This window comes from Pseudorasbora parva, chromosome 7, assembly GCF_024679245.1.
Source record: "Pseudorasbora parva isolate DD20220531a chromosome 7, ASM2467924v1, whole genome shotgun sequence".
Taxonomy (NCBI): Eukaryota; Metazoa; Chordata; class Actinopteri; order Cypriniformes; family Gobionidae; genus Pseudorasbora; species Pseudorasbora parva.
In genome coordinates this window covers 858151-879852 of record NC_090178.1, presented here as the reverse complement: position 1 = coordinate 879852, position 21702 = coordinate 858151, and the positions used below count along the sequence as shown (strand labels likewise).

The window sequence follows — 21702 nt, the reverse complement described above, 5'->3', positions numbered from 1 at the left end:
GGACAGGTGTTTTTTTTTTTTACTTTTACTGGTGTTTTTGTCTCGTTTCCAGTCTTAATATCTAAACATTCTATTATATATAGAAGTCTATAGACATAAATACATTTGATTAAAATAAATAAGTAATTAAATATAAAATTAACAAATTCCATTTGACGGATTTTCATTTAAATAAAGTTTTTTGTCTAAACCGTTGTGTACATATGTCTAATGTAAATGAATGTTTATTGCGTTTTTAATATGTCGTTACCATGATGGGATTTAGTGTTAGTATGAATGACTCCTTCCATATATGAGTATTGTCCTCCTGAGCTTTGCTTCATCATGTGACTCTCATCTCCACTGTGATTGGTGGTTATCAGTAAACAGGGTCTGGTCATATAAATAGACTTATCATCAAAAGTTTATTTTTAGAGCTTGTTCGTATCTGCTTCACCTTCACTATTTCTCTCAGAAATGATGATCGTGTTGGGAAGTTCTCTGTGTATCCTTAAATTCGGTTTTACAACACCGGCAAAGATCGTTTACACTCATCTTTATCTTCTAACGTTACTTATAACAGTGTGCTGGGTTGCCAAGATTTACAACAAAACCCGCCAACTACTAGCCCAAAACAAGCCCAATAGCTTCTTGGGGGGGCGTTTGGGGGGGTAAAATGTGTGTTATTTTGGGAAGGTTGCTGCTAAAATTGGCATTCCTGGGTCTATATATTACATTATAGAGGTCGCTTCAACCAGCGGGAAAACCGCAGACTTGGCAACACAGTGCAGTTGAGTTCTGTTGACATTTGACAACTAGCGTTATGCGTCGCTCCGCTGCTCTGATTGGTTGTCGATCAGACGAGATGCTTCTGATCTGTCTGTTGATCAAGAGTGGCTCGACTCAAGGAATGTGAAGCTGAAATGTCCTGCAGACGTCTGTGCGCAGCGGTTCTTAAAGCGCTGACTCCAGCTGCAGTCCACTCTTTGTGAATCTCCTCCACATGTTTGAATGGGTTTTGTTTCACACTCCTCTCCAGGGTGCGGTTATCACTATTGCTCGTACACTTTTTTCTACCACATCCTTTCCTTTCCTTCGCCTCTCTATTAATGTGCTTGGACACAGAGCTCTGAGAACAGCCAGAGACAACTAATTTTCCTTAGTTGTCAGATATAATCATCAAAATGATAAGAAATAAGCATTTGAAATATATCAGTCTGTGTGTAATTAATGAATAGAATATACAAGTTTCACTTTTTGAATGGAATTAGTGAAATACATCAACTTATTTGGTGATATTCTAATTACATGACCAGCACCTGTATATTAAAGCTACATAAAATACGCTTATTTGCTGAAAATCTTTAAAACCTCAAATGTTGCTACAATATTTTTTACAGTAAAGTTCTGACAAACACAGCTGTTTTTTACTGTAAATTTTACAGAGATTTTTTTACAGTGTGCATGTAGTGATTTGCACCCACTAGTAAAAAACATATAATAAAATGATAAATGGTGTCTGAATAATTTTTGGTTTGACTATATGTAATGAACTCTGGTGTTCCTCAGGCTGGAGCAGAGCGTCAGATGGCAGTTCCTCAGTGTCAGGTGATGATTGAACCACAACCTCTCTGCCCGGTGGACACTGGCATGGGTGCTGGGACCAACACTGGCATGGGCGCTAGGACCAACACTGGCATGGGCACTGGCACCAACACTGGCATGGGCGCTAGGACCAACACTGGCATGGGCACTGGCACCAACACTGGCATGGGCACTGGCACCAACACAGACACCAACGCTGGCACCAACACTGGCATGGGCACTGGCACCAACACTGGCATGGGCGCTAGGACCAACACTGGCATGGGCGCTGGGACCAACACTTGGATGGGCACTGGCCCCAACACAGACACCAACGCTGGCACCAACATTGACACCAACGCTGGCACTAACAATGACACCAACATTGGCACCAACGCTGGCACCAGCACTGGCACTAACAATGACACCAACATTGGCACCAACACTGTAACCAACACTGGCACGGGCACTTCCACTAACATTGGCATGGGCACTGGCACTAACACTGACATGGGCACTGGGTGAAGCATCTCTTCCCCTCCCCTTCAGCTGCACAGTGACCGTCTCTCTCACCAAAGCCTTACACAACTGAACTCATTTGAAAATGCCATCTGTCGACCTGCTACTTACACCACATCAGGGCTAAAACTCTCATTTGAAATATTAGTATGAGGAAACAACCCTCAAACTTAATTTCATTAGAATAACAAATTGAACTTGATCCTGTTTAACCAAAAATGCATGTTCTTGTGTGATTGAACAGATGAACAGTTAGTGTGTGTATGGATCATGTGTGCTCATTAATAATTCACCGCATTAGCCTGTGTGCAGCTGAAGACTCCGCCCCCTCCCCTAAACCCCTCCCACTCGCCCAAAGAGCCGTGCCTCAGTCCCATCCCGTCCGCTGCTGCTGGGAAAACCTTCTACCTCAACCTCACGCGTCTTCAAACGGGTCCTCCTCGGGCCGCTGCCATAACGTCTGATGTTTTACGAGACTTATGTTCTCGGCCGGAAAAGCTTCTGCGGAAGTTGAGGGACGTCCAAAGATCTTCCGCTTCTTTATCCTCACAGTGATCCACAAACTCTGATCCCTTTCCGTCGCGTGGCTCGGATTTGGAAGCCTGTTTCTGCCTCAACTATCACGCTTTGGGAAATAATAATTATGACACAAAAAGTCTAAAATTATTACATACTAACTCATAATTATGAGATAAACAAGTGGAAAGTTATTTCTTTATAATTTACTTTTTGAAATTAAAATTTACATTTTATCTCATAATCATAATTTAGTAGATCAATAATTTATTAAGAAGTCAATATTATTTCCAACTAAGCCCTCATAATATTCTTTTTACCTAAATTATGAATTAGTATGTTATAATTAAGACTTTTTATGTCATTGTTTAGATTTTTTGACAATTTAAACTCCTCATCTCATAATTCCAAAATGTAATAGTTGAAATTGAGATAAAAAGTAAACTTTGACATACTAAGTCATTATTGTGAGAGAGCGATTGTCATAAATATAATTTAGTATGTCATAATTTTGACATTTTAATTCAGTTTTTGGCTTTCAACTCAACTTTTTATCTCATTATGTATTAGTATGTCAGTTTAATTTAGTTAAAAAGTCAAAATTATGGCACTAAGTCGTCATAATATTCTTTTTGTCTCTATTATGAATAGTATATTATATTTATTACTTATGACTTGATGTATTTTTGTCATAATTATGAATTGCTACAGTAAGGTTAAAATTATTACACTAATACATAATTTAAGAAATAAAAAATCATAATTATGAGATAAAGGTTTTATAATGTAATTGTTTATGTCAATCTAAGCTTTATTCCATAATTATGAATTAGTATGTAATAATTTGAGCTTTTTATCTCATAATTTTGACTTCTTTAGCTCATAATTATGAATTAGTGCCATCATTTTGGCTTTATCTCATAAATGTTGGCTTAGTATCTCATAATTTTGACTGTTTATCTCATAATAATAATTTATCTCGCTTTTATCATAACTTCTACCTCAATATTTTGACTTTATCTCATAATTGTTGTCTTAGTATCTCATAATGTTGACTTTTTAATCTCATAATTATGAATTAGTGCCATAATTTGAACTGTCATCTCATAATTTCAACTTTATCTCATAATTGTTGGCTTAGTATGTCATAATTTTGACTTCCATATATCATAATGAATGAATGAATGAATGAATGAGGCATTTATATAGCGCTTTCAAATGTACAACTGTACACCCAAAGCGCTTCACACTCATGTCAGGGGTCTCTCCTCAACTAATAATGTTTTATTAGTATGTCATAATTACTTTTATCTGACTTTTACCTCAATATGTTGACTTTATCGCATAATTGTGGGCTTAGTATCTCATGATTGTGACTTCTTTAGCTCATAATTATGAATTAGCGCCATCATTTCGACTGTATCTCATAACGGTTGGCTTTGTATGTCATAATTTTGACTTTTTATGTCATAATTCTGATTTTCCAAAGCATGACCTTTAGAAATGTGCTTCATAACTGACGGTGATTAAACCAGACACCTAGAGAAGGTCGACTGACCATTAACCAAAGCCAAACGCTCCAAACAGACACGGATGTCACTCATAACATGATGATGATGATGATTACCTCAAAGACAGATTCTATTCTAGAAATTATAACTAATAACGACTAGCAGATATCAAATATATTTTCATATGTTAAAACCAGAAAATAAGATCTGCTTCTTTTTTGTAATGTTGAAGCTGAACTTGCCAAATATCGGTTAGTGATCGTGTTGATGAGACCAAATACCTCAGTTCTTCCTCTAAAGCACATGAACAAACCCCAAACCTGTGTGTGTGTGTGTGTGTGTGTGTGTGTGTGTTAACTAACCGGTTTAACACACATGTGAACTGCTCTTCATTGTTGAATAGTTGCCAAAATAACCCGTTCTAGATTCACGTAAAGTCTTTAACCCTCCAGGATCTGATTCTTGTTGTACAGAAGTGAAACCAAAATGTAAAAACTAAAATAAAGCAACAAGATTAGAAACTGAAGCCAAATTTTAGACAAAAAAAGTGGAGAAACTTCTGTTCTCTTGTAGAACTTTCCTTTGATTCATTTTTCCCACGGATGAAAAGTTCTTTTTCTGCTTGATTTGGGAAATATTGCCAAAATAGATGTACGATTGTTCTTTAATGTTATTATTATTTTCATATTGTCGCTGTTCTTCTGATTAAGTTTTTTATTTTATTTCTTCTCTCTTTCTGTAGAATTAAAAAGAAAAAGTTAGATATTTTAGAGTTTAAAGCGATAAGATTGTTGATTGCAAAAAAAAAAAATCCTAATTTTTATACGGATCACCAGCGGAAAGTAGATTTACAGTCGTTCCAGATGTGGTTTTTACGGAAGCTCGTTTCCGCCATGAAATAAAAGCTAATTGTGACTTCCTTTATCTCACAATTCTGGCTTTATTTCTCACGAATTATAAATAAGAAAAGTGTATTTTATTACTCCGTGCTGGAAATGAGCTTCCGCAGATTTATTTGTGAAGGCCTCAGACTCTGAAGTGTCGCGGGTCCGATCTCTTTTTGCTGCTTTAGGGTCGGATGAACTCTTATATGTTCTGGATGTTGAGATGTTTAAATGTGACCGATTGCTCAACATGTCTATCGTTTAGGATAAATAGTTTAGTCGAGTAGATGCAGATCTTTAATGCTTGTACCAATGAGAGAAGTGATGCTTTAACCTTCTGGATTGTTCTTTTCTTTTCGGCTGTTTGTCAGAACCGAACGCTCCTGTAGCTTTAACCTGTTGACTCTGGTGCCGACATCCAGCCGCTGAAACTCACGGCGCGACCGCAGGAAACCCGTCAGATCACAGACTGGATGTGACTCTGCGGGAGGTCGTCGTGAGTTTCTCGGCTGACTTCTGTTTTTCTTTCTTCAGTCGGTTGTAATGAACCTCTTTGCCAAATAAAGCAGCGTTGTGTAGAACGTTATGTGTTACGTCTCATTATTTCTGTTCGGAATCGCATGCGATATTATCATTTGAGTTTGAATACTGAGTAATGTTGTATTCATACTGATATCCTGAACACACCAAATTAAACATTTGATTTCTACCTTTGAATAAAAATGCCTAAAATCTTCCTCTTGCTTTCTGAAAGGGATGAATGAGGAAGACCACTATAAAGGTCTAGTCATTAGTCTAGTCGTGAAATCCTGAAAATGCATAAATATTTTGAGTTTGAAAGAGTTCTTAGCAGAAGTCCTTTTTCTTTCCTGAGACAGATCTGAAGGGAAATAACCAAGCTCATTGAGAAGACCACCTCTTAATTTTTTTATAATTATTTCAGTTTTGTCTTCATAAAGTTTGAGAATGTCCTTTTTATCATCAGCATAAAAATGAAGAAAAACAAGATGCTTCCTAATAATGCTCCCAAGCAGAAGCGTATTTAAGTTAAAACAGAAGCGGGCCAGGACTGAACCCTGAGGTACTTCACTAATAATAGGAGCTGAGAGTGAGGAACACTTACCAAAGATACAGCAGGAGGACAGGGAGTGCAGAATTATTAGGCAAGTTGTATTTTTGAGGATTAATTTTATTATTGAACAACAACCATGTTCTCAATGAACACAAAAAAACTCATTAATATCAAAGCTGAATATTTTTGGAAGTTTTAGTTTGAGCTATTTTAGGGGGATATCTGTGTGTGCAGGTGACTATTACTGTGCATAATTATTAGGCAACTTAACAAAAAACAAATTTATACCCATTTCAATGATTTATTTTTACCAGTGAAACCAATATAACATCTCAACATTCACAAATATACATTTCTGACATTCAAAAACCAAACAAAAACAAATCAGTGACCAATATAGCCACCTTTCTTTGCAAGGACACTCAAAAGCCTGCCATCCATGGATTCTGTCAGTGTTTTGATCTGTTCACCATCAACATTGCGTGCAGCAGCAACCACAGCCTCCCAGACACTGTTCAGAGAGGTGGACTGGTTTCCCTCCTTGTAAATCGCACATTTGATGACGGACCACAGGTTCTCAATGGGGTTCAGATCAGGTGAACAAGGAGGCCATATCATTAGATTTTCTCCTTTTATACCCTTTCTTGCCAGCCACGCTGTGGAGTACTTGGACGCGTGTGATGGAGCATTGGCCTGCATGAAAATCATGTTTTTCTTGAAGGATGCAGACTTCTTCCTGTACCACTGCTTGAAGAAGGTGTCTTCCAGAAGCTGGCAGTAGGACTGGGAGTTGAGCTTGACTCCATCCTCAACCCGAAAAGGCCCCACAAGCTCATCTTTGATGATACCAGCCCAAACCAGTACTCCACCTCCACCTTGCTGGCGTCTGAGTCGGACTGGAGCTCTCTGCCCTTTACCAATCCAGCCACGGGCCCATCCATCTGGCCCATCAAGACTCACTCTCATTTCATCAGTCCATAAAACCTTAGAAAAATCAGTCTTGAGATATTTCTTGGCCCAGTCTTGACGTTTCAGCTTGTGTGTCTTGTGCAGTGGTGGTCGACTTTCTGCCTTTCTTACCTTGGCCATGTCTCTGAGTATTGCACACCTTGTGCTTTTGGGCACTCCAGTGATGCTGAAGCTCTGAAATATGGCCAAACTGGTGGCAAGTGGCATCTTGGCAGCTGCACGCTTGACTTTTCTCAGTTCACGGGCAGTTATTTTGCGCCTTGGTTTTTCCACACGCTTCTTGCGACCCTGTTGACTATTTTGAATGAAACGCTTGATTGTTCGATGATCACGCTTCAGAAGCTTGGCTATTTTAAGACTGCTGCATCCCTCTGCAATATATCTCACTATTTTTGGCTTTTCTGAGCCTGTCAAGTCCTTCTTATGACCCATTTTGCCAAAGGAAAGGAAGTTGCCTAATAATTATGCACACCTGATATAGGGTGTTGATGTCATTAGACCACACCCCTTCTCATTACAGAGATGCACATCACCTAATATGCTTAATTGGTCGTAGGCTTTCCAGCCTATACAGCTTGGAGTAAGACAACATGCATAACGAGGATGATGTGGTCAAAATACTCATTTGCCTAATAATTCTGCACTCCCTGTATATATAAGTTACGGCGGGAGCGAATGGAGTTCATGTTCACTTCAGATTCACTTCACACTAAATATAGAAACTGCATCTGCTGACGGAGGCCGAGGATATTTCTGCAGGATTTGTTCTGACAGGATCAACAGAAGCTCCAGTGTTTCAGACAGCCTTGTGTCACATCAGCTTACCAAATGTCTTTTCATTTAAAATTGATAATCTTCATTTATTTATGATGCACAGCTTAGCACTGTTCTGCAGATTCGTGTTTCTGTGGAGCTTCACTCACTGTCATTAATGGAGATCTCTTCTGCAGATCTCTGAGGAACACGTTCATCTCATGGTTTTACTCTGAGGACACTCAGCTCTACTTTTCATTTCAACCAGATGATCCAACAGTAGCTGCATGGATCTCAGACTGCCTGTTCTTGCTTTACTATTTTGAACGATGACTGAAGCTTTATATTACTGGCATATCTCGTGTTTATTGCCTTCTTATGATGAATCGCTTGCTGTAAGTTGCTTTGGAAGTATCTGATGAACTGAATCTAAATGTAATGAGAAGAGGAGCAAACAGATACACTATATTGCGAAAGGAACGCTTGCCTCTACACACACATGAGCTCCCCATTGTTAACCCGTGGGGTTTAATCTGGAGTCGGCCCACCCTCTCTAACAGCTCCAGCTCTTCTGGGAAGGCTTTCCTCAAGGTTTAGGAGTGTGTTTATGGGGATTTTTGCCCATTCTTCTAGAAGCTCATTTGTGAGGTCAGGCACTGATGTTGGACGAGAAGGCCTGGCTCTCAGTCTCCGCTCTAATTCATCCCAAAGCTGTTCTATCGGGTTGAGCTCAGGACTCTGTGCAGGCCAGTCCAGTTCCTCCACACCAAACTCCTCATCCATGTCTTTATGGAGCGACGCTTTGTGCACTGGAGCGCAGTCATGCTGGGACAGGAAGGGGCCGTCCACAAACTGATCCCACAAAGTCAGGAGCGGGAAATTGTCCAAAATGTCTTGGTGAAGCATTAAGAGTTCCTTTCACTGGAACTAAGGGGCCAACCCCTGGAAAACAACCCCAGCCCATAATCCCCCCTCCACCAAACTTTACACTTGGCACAATGCAGTCAGGCGAGTCAGGCGCTTCCTATGGCATGAACTGAAAACGCTCCAGACTGAACACGTGCTGAGAACGACTGCCACGAGCGCAGACGCGTTTACCTCAGCTCATTCATCACGATGTGTGTAAAGCCGGGTGCACACGGTGCGATTTTGCCCACAATTTGGCCGTCTGAGACAAATTTAGCAAATCTTAAAAGCTCAAATCTTTAGCGCTCTGATCCTCGACTAAAATCTGACGTCTTTGGTCGTTAGTTTGACATGTTCACCGGCAGCCGATTAATAAACGCTGCGATCACATTTGACCTCAGACGAAATTCTGGCATTGTCAGAAGATTTGGCGCACAATCCTGCAGTGTGACTTCTCTTACGACGACCGTCAAATATCTCGGCTTTTCAAGACAAACTATGACCAAAACGAGAGCTAGAGATTTCTTTGTAGCCGTCATTTCAGTCCGGCGTGTAATGCAGCTCACTGTCACCGAACGCCTCATTCACTGATGATATAAAACTCCGGGTGAACTGCCAACTGAGATCTTACAGTGTGATACGGCTTACAGCGGGGATCATGATCGTACAGTCTGACAAGGGACATTCGCAAAGGATTTTGATAAATCGCACAGTGTGCGGGACCCATAAGACGACTCCTGCTGCGTTTGTGACACTCCCTCAGCGGCTCAATCGCATTATATTGAACACACACTTTCACTTTTTAATTGTAGTGTCTGTTCTCTAACTGAACTTATTTTATGAAGATGAATGCCGTGGTGGGAAAGTAAAAATGATTCAGTAGCGGTGGCTGTGGGCGTGGCCTCACAGGGCAGCAAAGCATTCTGGGAATTGTAGTATTTCATCCCCATGAGACAAAAATACATTTTCTGTCTTTTCTCAGTCTAGAAGCACCAAATTCAAAAATAATTTCACATTTCTACTACAGTAATGACCCAGTTTAACTACAGATTCATCTTCCCAGCGCTGAAGTACCCCTTTAAAGGTGACCAAAGGTTCCGAGCACAGAGCCTTGAGGGACACCTTGAGAGTGAGCTATGGAAATAAACGTATTGTCTATCAGTGAGGATGACCACTAGCCATGATGCCTATAGCTTACAGACGAGAGAAACGGATGCGATGAGATCAGAAGCTGCTGTTAAAGCTGCTGGCTAATTTGAGGATTTGACCTTTAATGTCATGAACATAACGTCACAATGCAATGTATTGCAATATTTCTTAAAACAAGAAACATGTTAAATATAACCTGTGCTTTTATTGTTTTGATCTGGGTATGGGGGGGGGGGGGTGAGTCCTGTTGCCATGGAAACATGTCATCCCTTATCACATGACCTTGTCTCTGACCGCAGTGTGCGCTGACAGACCTCATGCATAATTCAGGCCTTTAAATGGATCTGCTTTACACTCACGGCACACTTAAAATAGCTTTCCAAGCAACATTTCACCAGGAAACATTTCATCACATTACAGAGATATTTCACTGATGTTCAGGAAGCTTTTAAAAGTATGAAATGCACCAGGAGGCGTCAGTCACATGGCATTAACACATCAGGGGATCGGCTCAGAAAATGCTGGAGGGTCCATTAGCAAAGAAAAGATGGCAGCATGTGAGTATGGATAACTACACTGCAAAAAAATGTTTGTTTCTAGTCCAAACATCTTAAAATTCTTAAAACAAGAAGTATTTACTAGACAAGCAAAAGTAATTGTCTTGTTTTGGGGAAAGATAACTCAAAATGAAGAGAGTTTCTGCTTAAAATAAGATAAATAATCTGCCATTGGGGACAATAATCTTAACTATAATCTTAATAGATTATTTTTCTCACCCCATTATTTATCTTATTTTAAGCAAAAACTCTCTTCATTTTGAGTTATTTTCCCCAAAACAAGACAATAATTTGTGCGTGTCCAGGAAATGTTTCTTAATGTAAGAATTTTGAGATATTTTGACTACAAACAAGACAAAAATACTAAGAAGAGCATTTTTTGCAGTGTATGTTTGAAAGTGTAAAAACACATGAAATTCATAACTTTTAAAGGGATAGTTCACTTTAAAATGAAAACTCTGTCATCCTTTACTCGCCCTCAAGTTGTCTCAAACCTGTGTGAGTGTCTGTCTTCAGCTGAACACAAGGGAGAGATTCTGAAGAACGTCAGTAACCGTTACCTGGAGCCGTTGACTGCTATAGTAGGAGAAAAAAATAGCTCCAGTTAACTGACTGATTACTGACATTCTTCAAAATATCTCCTCTTGTGAAATTCGATCAGTCAGTCATCTTTATTTCTATCGCTCTTCTCCAGCGCCGATTGTGTCAGAGCAGCTTCAGTGTTAAACAGGACAATACTGCAGCAGAATTAGATTTGGCTGTACAGTCGTTCTGGAGTAAACAGTGATGTTATCAGCTTATTTTAATTTATCATAGAGAGACAATGTTGGCAGATCAGTATTATAGTTTATAGAATTAAATAAGACCTAATTCATTAATGTTATTTGTATATTTAGTTGAATAACTCTGATCATAATGTTAGTGTCCCCAACTGAGCAAGCCAAGCCAAAGGCGACCAAAGGAACCGAAACTCCATCAGGGCATGACGGAGAAAAATAAACCTTAGAGAAACCAGACTCAGTTCTCCTCTGGCCTATTAACACACAGCGGAGGATTATTATTCTGGACACCGCACAGCTCAGAGGTCAGATTAGAGCAGAATATTCGAGAGTTTGAGTTATCACGCAAGAGACGGGTTTATTGAGGACGGCGCGTCGATTACACAAGACTATGAATACAGGTTTGAAACAACTTGAGGGTGAGTAAAGGATGACAGAATGCTCATTTTAAAGTAAACTCTCCCATAATGCCCCTGTGCTTCTGCTGATCTCACACACACTCTCAGATAGCTCTCAGTCACTTTAACCATTCGATCCATTAAACATGACTCTCCTTCCCTCCATCAGTGTGTGAAGAGAAGAGAGGAGTGTCTCAAACTCTTACAAGCAAAGAGCGACTCCAGAGTGTGTGTGTGTGTCAGAGAGTGTGTGTATGAGAGTGCGTGTATGTGTATGTGAGAGAGTGTGTGAGTGCTTGTGTCTGTGTGTGTGTGAGAGTGTGTGTGTGCGTTGGTGAGAGTGTGTGTGAGAGTGTGTGTAAGTTTGTGAGAGTGTGTGCATGAGAGTGTGTGCATGAGAGAGTGTGCATGTGTAAGTATGTGTGTGTGCGTGCGTGCGTGACTGTGTGTGTGTGTGCGTGTGTGTGTGTGTGAACTCAGTCCCGTCAGATGTGCACAGAAATCCCCAGATCTGATTGGCAGACTGATATACACCATCCATTGGCCAGAATCAGAGGGGGATATGCAAAATGGCTGAATAGAGTTTCACTGCTAACAGTAACACACACACACATGGATCGGCAGCTTGAACATGCACAGAGTGTGTGTGTGACACGTCCAGCTGACACTTTAATAACAGAGCCATGCTGGGAAATCTGTGAAGTTATTCTAAACCTGCAAATCTGCGCTGAGCTCTTTCATTAGAGCGCTTTATGAGAGTTACGGAGTGTGTTCAGACGCTCCATCGACTCGACACTCGTTTATTATTCCGGTCGTGTGCAATGCATGTGTCTGGTCATCCTGAGTCGGAATCAGGAGGTAAACTCACACATTTCCTCATGAACCCAATACTGAAGTGACTTTAGGCCCTTTCACACCGGACGCCTAACGAATAAGCCAATATTTCACGTCAAAAGCATTCGCATCAGCCGCGACACGAATTGGCGACGTTTGAGTATTCCGACGTTTGAGTATGCAAATTTGACCCCTAGTGTATGCAAATTTTAAAAAACCTGTCCATCATTATAAGGCAATCATTAGGGTTAGGGAAGAGATGAAGCCTCTGATGATGAGGGCGGGGCCACCTGTCACTCACATGAGATCAGCCAATAGCAAACCACAACTATCCAATCAAGCCCCGCCTACATTTGTTCTTGTTTGTGAAGCGATTCACTCAGATAGCCTTTACAGAACAATACAGGAGAAAAGAGCCTTTAAAGGGTTAGTTCAGCCAAAAATTGAAATGTCTGTCATTAACTCCTCTCCCTAATGTCGCTCCACACCCGTAAGACCTCCGCTCATCTTCACACACAGTTTAAGATATTTTATATTTAGTCCGAGAGCGTATGCAAGTGTATGCACACTATACTGTCCATGTCCAGAAAGGGAATAAAAACATCATCACAGTAGTCCATATGAGACATCAGTGGGTTAATTAGAGTCTCTTGAAGCATCCAAAATACATTTGGGTCCAAAAATAACAAAAACTACGACTTTATTCAGCATTGGCTTCTCTTCCGCGTTTGTGTTCAATCCTCAAATAAAGATTCGAACGGTTATGAATCAGCGAATCGATTCATGATTCGGATTGCGTGTCAAACTGCTGAAATTACGAGACATTGGCGATCTGATCAATGACATTAGGGGGAGGAGTTAATGACAGACATTTCATTTTTGGGTGAACTAACCCTTTAATTCCGCCGGAAGGTTACGTGGCCTTGGGCGTGTCGGACTGGAGCCGGTCCAGTGAGCGAGGCGAGTCCGTGGGCCGACGGCGGCAGCAGAAGCGGGCGAGGTCAGCGCGGAACGAGGGCGTATAAAGGCCGTAAATCACCGGATCACAGCAGGTGTTCAGGTTCCCGAAAACGAAGAGCAGGTGATGAATATATTCAGGTGTGACCTTCACCATCTCCGGCTGGAACCAGTACCAGATGCCCAGCAGATAATATGGCGTCCAGCAGACCACGAACGACACGACGATGATGACGGTCATCTTTAACGTCTTCATCCTGGCCTTCGGGATCATGTCTGTGCCGCTGCGTCGGAGAGACTCGCCCGCTGCGGACACAAGCGTGACGTCAGAAACATTTCATTTCAAAAGCAAAGCAGAGAGGGATGGTCTCATTTCACTACATTGATTGATGGATGGATGGCTGGATGGATGGCTGGATGGATGAGTGGATGGATGGGTGGATGGCTGGATGGATGAGTGAATGGTTGATTGATTGATTCTATGGATGGATGAGTGGATGGTTGAGTGGATGGTTGAGTGGATGGATGAGTGGATGGATGAGTGGATGGTTGAGTGGATGGTTGAGTGGATGGATGAGTGGATGGATGAGTGGATGGTTGATTGATTGATTCTATGGATGGATGAGTGGATGGTTGAGTGGATGGTTGAGTGGATGGTTGAGTGGATGGATGAGTGGATGGTTGAGTGGATGGTTGAGTGGATGGTTGAGTGGATGGTTGAGTGGATGGATGAGTGGATGGATGTGTGGATGGTTGAGTGGATGGTTGAGTGGATGGATGAGTGGATGGATGAGTGGATGGATGAGTGGATGGTTGAGTGGATGGTTGAGTGGATGGATGGATGAGTGGATGGATGAGTGGATGGAGGATTGATTGATTGGATGGATAGGTGGATCGTTGAGTGAATGGTTGAGTGGATGGATGGATGAGTGGATGATTGATTGATTGATTGATTGATTGATTGATTGATTGATTGATTGATTGGATGGATGATTGGATGGATGGATGATTGGATGGATGGATGAGTGGATGATTGGATGGATGATTGATGGATGGATAGAAGATTGGATGGATGATTGAAGGATGGATGATTGTATGGATGATTGATGGATGGATGATTGGATGGATGATTGGATGGATGGATGATTGATGGATGGATGAGTGGATGATTGGATGGATGATTGATGGATGGATGGATGGATGATTGGATGGATGGATGGATGATTGATTGGATGGATGGTTGAGTGGATGGTTGAGTGGATGGATGGATGAGTGGATGGATGGATGGATGGTTGAGTGGATGGATGGATGAGTGGATGGATGATTGATTGGATGGATGGTTGAGTGGATGGATGAATGGATGGATGGATGGATGTTTGATTGGATGGATGGTTGAGTGGATGGTTGAGTGGATGAATGGATGAGTGGATGGATGGATAGATGGATGGATGGTTGAGTGGATGGTTGAGTGGATGGATGGATGGATGGTTGAGTGGATGGATGGATGGATGGATGAGTGGATGGATGATTGATTGGATGGATGGTTGAGTGGATGGATGAATGGATGGATGGATGTTTGATTGGATGGATGGTTGAGTGGATGAATGGATGAGTGGATGGATGGATAGATGGATGGTTGAGTGGATGGATGGATGGATGAGTGGATGGATGGATGAGTGGATGAGTGGATGGATGGATAGATGAGTGGATGGATGATTGATTGGATGGGTGGTTGAGTGGATGGATGGATGGATGAGTGGATGGATGATTGATTGGATGGATGGTTGAGTGGATGGATGGATGAGTGGATGGATGATTGATTGGATGGATGGTTGAGTGGATGGATGGATGAGTGGATGGATGATTGATTGATTGGTGTATTGATGTATTGATTGGTGTATTGTTGTATTGATTGGTGTATTGATGTATTGATTGGTGTATTGGTGTATTGATTGATGTATTGGTGTATTGATGTATTGATTGGTGTATTGGTGTATTGATTGATGTATTGGTGTATTGATGTATTGATTGGTGTATTGGTGTATTGATTGATGTATTGGTGTATTGATGTATTGATTGGTGTATTGGTGTATTGATTGATGTATTGGTGTATTGATGTATTGATTGGTGTATTGGTGTATTGATTGATGTATTGGTGTATTGATGTATTGATTGGTGTATTGGTGTATTGATGTATTGATTGGTGTATTGAGGGATCAGCTCTCTGTACCGTGGCTCTTGTGCAGCTGTCGGTTGATCTCGATCAGGATGCGGCTGTAACAGCAGCTCATGACCAGCAGAGGGATGACGTAGAGTGTGATGAAGTGGAGCATGTTGTAGGCCGTCTCCTGCCAGCGCTGCTGAAAGCTGCCGTGTGTGACGCACTGAGTGAAGTCTTCGCTCGCCACTTTAACCGTGCGGAAGATGAACAGCTGCAGGAGGAGGACTGACCGTCAGAATACAGCGCTATAGAGATCGCCAACACACCACCAAGCAGGACGCAACGCCATCAAAACGCCACGCAGAGATATGGGTATGTTTGGCCGGATTTAGCCTAGTGCTCTGGCATGAAAAAAAAAATAAAAATCTGAGAGAAAAACTGAATATAATCACACAAAATGCAGCTACTAATACAAGCAAAACATGATTGGTTAACTAGAACACTGCAAAAAAGTATTTTTGTCTTGTTTCTAGACTAAATATCTAAAAAATCTTACATTAAGAAACATTTACTAGACAAGTAAAAATTATTGTCTTGTTTTGGGAAAACAATCTTAATTCAAACAGAAAACAAGATTATTTATCTTACCCCACTGGCAGATTATTTATCTTATTTTAAGCAAAAACTTTCACAAAACAAGACAATAATTGAGTGTGAGTCTGTGTGTATGTGAGTGAGTGTGTCTGTGTGTGTGTGTGTGAGACCTGTGGCGATGCGATCAGTGCGCTGAGGACCCAGGCTGTCAGCAGCATCCTCCTGTTCCTGCAGTGGGCGTGGAGCGAGTCCAGTGGCCGCAGGATGGCCTGATGGCGGTCCAGGCTGATGACCACCAGGGTGAAGGCGGAGGTCTGCATGGCGAACAGTTTCAGGAAGCTCAGCAGCTTACAGAGTCCGTCTCCGGCAAACCACTGCACCGTCACATTCCACACCATATCCAGCGGCATCACCACGAAGGTCATCATGAGGTCGGCCGAGGCCAGGCTGAGGATGAGCGGCCGCAGGTGCGAGGCGAGCCGCCGGCCCCGCCCCCTCCACACACTGCAGAGCAGAGCAAGGTTACTGCCGGCGGCGAAGAGGAAGAGCATCATGGTGGCGGCCACACGCACCTGAGCCGCAGGTGTGAAGGTGGGCGGAGTCCAGTCCAGCACAGATGCATTAGACACCTGCAGCAGGGACGAGTTAGCGGACATCCCTGCACTCTGATTGGCTCCTGACAGAAACAACATCTGAGTGAGGTCAGACTGCATACACTGATTATAATATAATATATATACACAATATAATATACACAATAAAAAAAAGATAAATCAGAATTGTACTCACTTATAATATTGTGAATGTTTGGAAGTTATAGAGTATAATTGTTTGAGTTTTATTAATGTATGAATCAGTTTTTAGATACTTTTTTGTATTTATTGTATTTGATTGATAAAGGCCCTTCTAGGGACAAGTGTTGCAAATTAGCCTTTGGCTATATACACTGTGATACAGACATCAGATTGTTTATTTTAAATGATCTATGTTGGTGGTATCTGTCCCTATCAAATAAATTATTAAATAAATAAAATAAGCGAATGGGTTGTTTTAGCCCAGCATATGGGCCATTTTAGCCCAGCGTATGGGCCGTTTTAGCCCAGCGGATGGGCTGTCTTAGCCCAGCGTATGGGCCGTTTTAGCCCAGCGTATGGGCCGTTTTAGCCCAGCGAATGGGTTGTTTTAGCCCAGCGTATGGGCTGTTTTAGCCCAGCCAGTGGGTTGTTTTAGCCCAGCGAATGTGCCGTTTTAGCCCAGCCAGTGGGTTGTTTTAGCCCAGCGAATGGGCCGTTTTAGCCCAGCGGATGGGGTGTTTTAGCCCAGCGAATGGGGCGTTTAAGCACAGCGGATGGGCCGTTTTAGCCCAGCGAATGGGCCGTTTAAGCACAGCGGATGGGCCGTTTTAGCCCAGCGAATGGGTTGTTTTAGCCCAGCGTATGGGCCGTTTTAGCCCAGCGGATGGGCTGTCTTAGCCCAGCGTATGGGCCGTTTTAGCCCAGCGAATGGGTTGTTTTAGCCCAGCGTATGGGCCGTTTTAGCCCAGCCAGTGGGTTGTTTTAGCCCAGCGAATGGGCCGTTTTAGCCCAGCCAGTGGGTTGTTTTAGCCCAGCGAATGGGCCGTTTTAGCCCAGCGGATGGGGTGTTTTAGCCCAGCGAATGGGGCGTTTAAGCACAGCGGATGGGCCGTTTTAGCCCAGCGAATGGGCCGTTTAAGCACAGCGGATGGGCCGTTTTAGCCCAGCGAATGGGTTGTTTTAGCCCAGCGAATGGGCCGTTTTAGCCCAGCGAATGGGCCGTTTTTGCCCAGCGAATGGGCCGTTTTAGCCCAGCATATGGGCCGTTTTAGCCCAGCATATGGGCCGTTTTAGCCCAGCGAATGGGCCGTTTAAGCTCAGCGGATGGGCCGTTTTAGCCCAGCAGTGAATGGGCCTCTTTAGCCCAGTGGATGGGCTGTTTTAGCCCAGCAGTGAATGGGCCTCTTTAGCCCAGTGGATGGGCCGTTTTAGCCCAGCAGTGAATGGGCCTCTTTAGCCCAGCGGATGGGCCTCTTTAGCCCAGCGGATGGGCCGTTTTAGCCCAGCGTATGGGCCGTTTTAGCCCAGCAGTGAATGGGCCTCTTTAGCCCAGCGGATGGGCCTCTTTAGCCCAGCGGATGGGCCGTTTTAGCCCAGCAGTGAATGGGCCTCTTTAGCCCAGCGGATGGGCCTCTTTAGCCCAGCGGATGGGCCGTTTTAGCCCAGCGTATGGGCCGTTTTAGCCCAGCGTATGGGCCGTTTTAGCCCAGCAGTGAATGGGCCTCTTTAGCCCAGCGGATGGGCCTCTTTAGCCCAGCGTATGGGCGGTTTTAGCCCAGCAGTGAATGGGCCTCTTTAGCCCAGCGGATGGGCCTCTTTAGCCCAGCGGATGGGCCGTTTTAGCCCAGCGTATGGGCCGTTTTAGCCCAGTGTGTCTGAAGATGAACAGAGTAGAACAACATTAGGGAGAGTCATTAATAACATCAATTTCATTTTTGAGTGAACTAACCTTTTAAGGGGGGGGGGGCACTCAGTGTCAGTCAATCTCATGTCAATCTTGAGGCGTATCGAGTGGGCGGAGCTAAAGAATGACGAGGCGTATCGTGTGGGCGGAGCTAAAGAATGACGAGGCGTATCGAGTGGGCGGAGCTAAAGAATGACGAGGCGTATCGAGTGGGCGGAGCCAAAGAATGACGAGGCGTATCGAGTGGGCGGAGCTAAAGAATGACGAGGCGTATCGTGTGGGCGGAGCTAAAGAATGATGAATGCGCAAAGCGGTGACGCCCTCAAGCGTGGAGAAACCCTTGCTATCGATCTCAGCTAATAGATATGATCCATTGATCCAGAATCTAATTCAGAGTCTGAAATAGAAACAGCAGCAGCAGGACGTCCGTCTCTGTGGTATGGATTGTATTTAGTGGCCTGTCAACATTTGTGTGTGTTTACTCGCAGTTTATGAGGACATGATTCGGTTTATGGACTATTGTATGTGACTAAACCTTAGCAGTAGCAAGCAGAACGGTTTAGCACGTCAGACTAGTGTAACGTTATACAGAGAACAGCAATGGAGTCCGTTAGCGCATCTGACTGACGAAGCGGCGATCGTGTCGTTTACTGATGTTTACTCACGCGACGATAGCCGACAGCACAGACATCTGAAGCAGTTTAACTCACCGGCTGCTTCCAAAGCAGGACCGAACCTTTATCGCTGGGACCGCTCCGTCAAAAACACACTTCTTTGGTATGATTTGGTGAAGTCCTGACAGCAGTGACCGTGGAGATCCACTTTGAGACGCGACTGAAGCGATGTTGTGAAGCTTCCCGTCATTTCTGCGTTCAAATCGGTTCAGATGCAGCGCTGCCTTCCCAGAATGCTGTGCTGAAGCGTTGAAGTCGCTCGACGTCACCCAGAGGAATAAAGTGGAGCGCGGCGCGGACTATAACGACAGAAGTGTTCACGGACGACTGGATCTGCAGCTGAGAGTGTGTATGGGCGTGCGTTTCCTCTCTCGCTCTAGTCACGCGCACACACACCCTACCGGGAGAAGAGCCCGTACGGCCCATACAAGGACCTTCCGCTCTATTAACGTCAAGCCGACCCATACTCGAAAAAAACTCTCCGACACTTGTGAGAAACCGGAAGGAGTATTTTTGACACAGAAATACTCCATCAAACGTCCAACATTAGTGTTTGAAACTTTGTCTATGTTTAGGATGGGAATCCGAGTCTTTAACAGTGGAAAGCTCAGTGTGCAGGAAACAGCATTTCACCGCCCCTTTAAGCATCGCTGTGATAGGTTGTGATTTTAATTAACCCTTATAGTATTTGTGATGAAATGCAAGTAGCGGCAGATGTGGAGTCTAAGGAATTATCGGCTCTCAAAAGGGGAGGATGGTCTGAATACGAGCATGCAGTGATTGTAAGAAAGGGGCGGAGCTTAAGCGGACAAAATGATTGGAGATCAGTATATGTCCAGGAAAACTGATATGCTTTATTTACATATCAGGATGACCTTGAATTTCCCCGGTGACTTTGGTGCTCTGGCTCTTAAACACACAGCCACTCAGTGTCCGATCAGCGCTGATAACAGATAAAAGCTGTCCTGAGTCTTTGTGTCGCTCTGACTTTAACACAAAGCCAGAGGCCGTCAGAACCTCCAGCTGAGAAGCCACACCAGATATTCAGCTAAAGCCATAATCTGAGCCTGAGGAACTGAACAGCGGGTTCCCACCGGCCCCAGAAAGCTCTTGAGCTCCAGGAATTCAGTACACACACACACACACACACACACTTAGAGAGAACAAGGTGTGCTGAGAGAATCAACCATGTGTGTAATACAAACCCACCGAACAAGAACGCAGAACGTCTCAGTGGGGTTGGATGCTTTAATACTGGGATCAAATGAGTCTGAGTTTGATTAAGGGAATGGTGGCTTGGGAGTAAAGCGTCTGCCGAATGCACGAAGGGAACGTTCACAACAAAGAAACCTTGTGATGTAAAGTGAATAAAACGTCTTTTAGATTTGGCTCTGATCATCAGGTGCTGTTCAGTGACGCAACACAGACACAAGTTCACTTTCATTCTCATTTTTAGGCTTTAAAATATAATTTATATGCAAATAACATGTAAAATAGAATGTTATTGTTATTAGATGTTAAAATGTTGATTCTTGTTTTTTACACTTTAAAATATAATTTCTAATATGCAAATAACATCTAATAACAATAACATCCTATTTTGCATGTTATTTGCATATTAAAATTTATATTTTAAAGTGTTGAAAAAACAAGAATCAACATTTTAACGTCTAATAACAATAAAATCCTATTTTGCATGTTAAAATGTTAATTCTTGTTTTTTTTACGCTTGAAATATAATTTCTAATATGCAAATAACCTGCAAAATAGAAGCATTTTTAGAGTTTTGGACTGTAATTCAAACTGACTGTAAATCTAGATCTTCATGTCAGTTCTATAACTTATTGAACAGTACAGAATATTCCGATATTTAATATATAGGGTAAGTGCTCCTTCTGCATAAACACTATTATATTAATACGACATTCATGTCCATTAAACATAAGACTTTTAATGAGAGAATCGTGGACTCTTGCCTGTTTGAAAGGCACTGTTGGTGGGCTTTCACTGAGGTGTCGGATGATAAACAGATGAGTTTATTAATGATAAACCATCTGAGCGGATGAACTTACTCTAGTATTACTCGGCTATATAACACAGGTGCATTAGGAAACACATGATATGATCTCTAGGATTGTGTGTGACACTCACCTCAGTGTTTTATCTGTATAAAGCCGTCGGGACCCTTCTCCGTATCCAGTCCAGCAGACTCACTCTTCTCCATTGCAGTCAGTTAGTGAGGACTCAAATATTACATCCCATGAAATATGCACATGATGATAATTATGATGATCGGGATCTGCTCAGTCCGGATCCGACCATCATGTCTCTAAGTCATGTCATCTGAGTTTACATAAAGCATAAGACATGATGAAGAGGAGAAGAAGAAGAAGAAGAAGAAGAATCCTGGCGTACTGAAGAGAGCTGC

The 21702-nt window shown here is 42.7% G+C and overlaps 2 protein-coding genes across 4 annotated transcripts in view; one reads left to right on the top strand and one right to left on the bottom strand.

Annotated features, from left to right (window-relative positions):
- The window catches only part of LOC137083525 (immunoglobulin superfamily DCC subclass member 3), a 19317-nt gene extending 16456 nt beyond the window's left edge, over positions 1-2861 (top strand). For both annotated transcript variants that reach the window (XM_067449481.1, XM_067449480.1), the window contains exon 13: positions 1549-2861. In XM_067449481.1, the coding sequence (XP_067305582.1) occupies positions 1549-2088 (540 nt within the window). In that variant the 3' untranslated portion in view covers positions 2089-2861. The remainder of the gene's footprint in view (positions 1-1548) is intronic.
- Positions 2862-11642: 8781 nt separating this feature from the next.
- gnrhr3 (gonadotropin releasing hormone receptor 3) lies at positions 11643-21702 on the bottom strand. 2 transcript variants are annotated; one of them, XM_067449479.1, is made up of 5 exons: positions 21426-21702; positions 16695-16798; positions 16293-16626; positions 15598-15799; positions 11643-13673 (listed from the first exon to the last, which is right to left on the bottom strand). In XM_067449479.1, the coding sequence occupies exons 2-5, from the start codon at positions 16742-16744 to the stop codon at positions 13324-13326; spliced, it is 936 nt and encodes a 311-aa protein (XP_067305580.1). In that variant the 5' UTR covers positions 16745-16798; positions 21426-21702; the 3' UTR covers positions 11643-13323. The 2 variants fall into 2 exon arrangements, with proteins under 2 accessions (XP_067305580.1, XP_067305579.1); XM_067449478.1 differs by having other exon boundaries at positions 16293-16798.

What these genes read in the sequence shown, in the direction of transcription:
- gnrhr3 (XM_067449478.1), bottom strand. Translation starts at nt 16,778, where the DNA reads ATGTCCGCTAACTCGTCCCTGCTGCAGGTGTCTAATGCATCTGTGCTG. An exon ending in CACTGATCGCATCGCCACAG is followed by an intron (nt 15,800 to 16,292) that starts GTCTCACACACA and finishes CTCCTCCTGCAG; the next exon opens with CTGTTCATCTTCCGCACGGT. An exon ending in ACAGCTGCACAAGAGCCACG is followed by an intron (nt 13,674 to 15,597) that starts GTACAGAGAGCT and finishes TTGTGTCCGCAG; the next exon opens with CGGGCGAGTCTCTCCGACGC.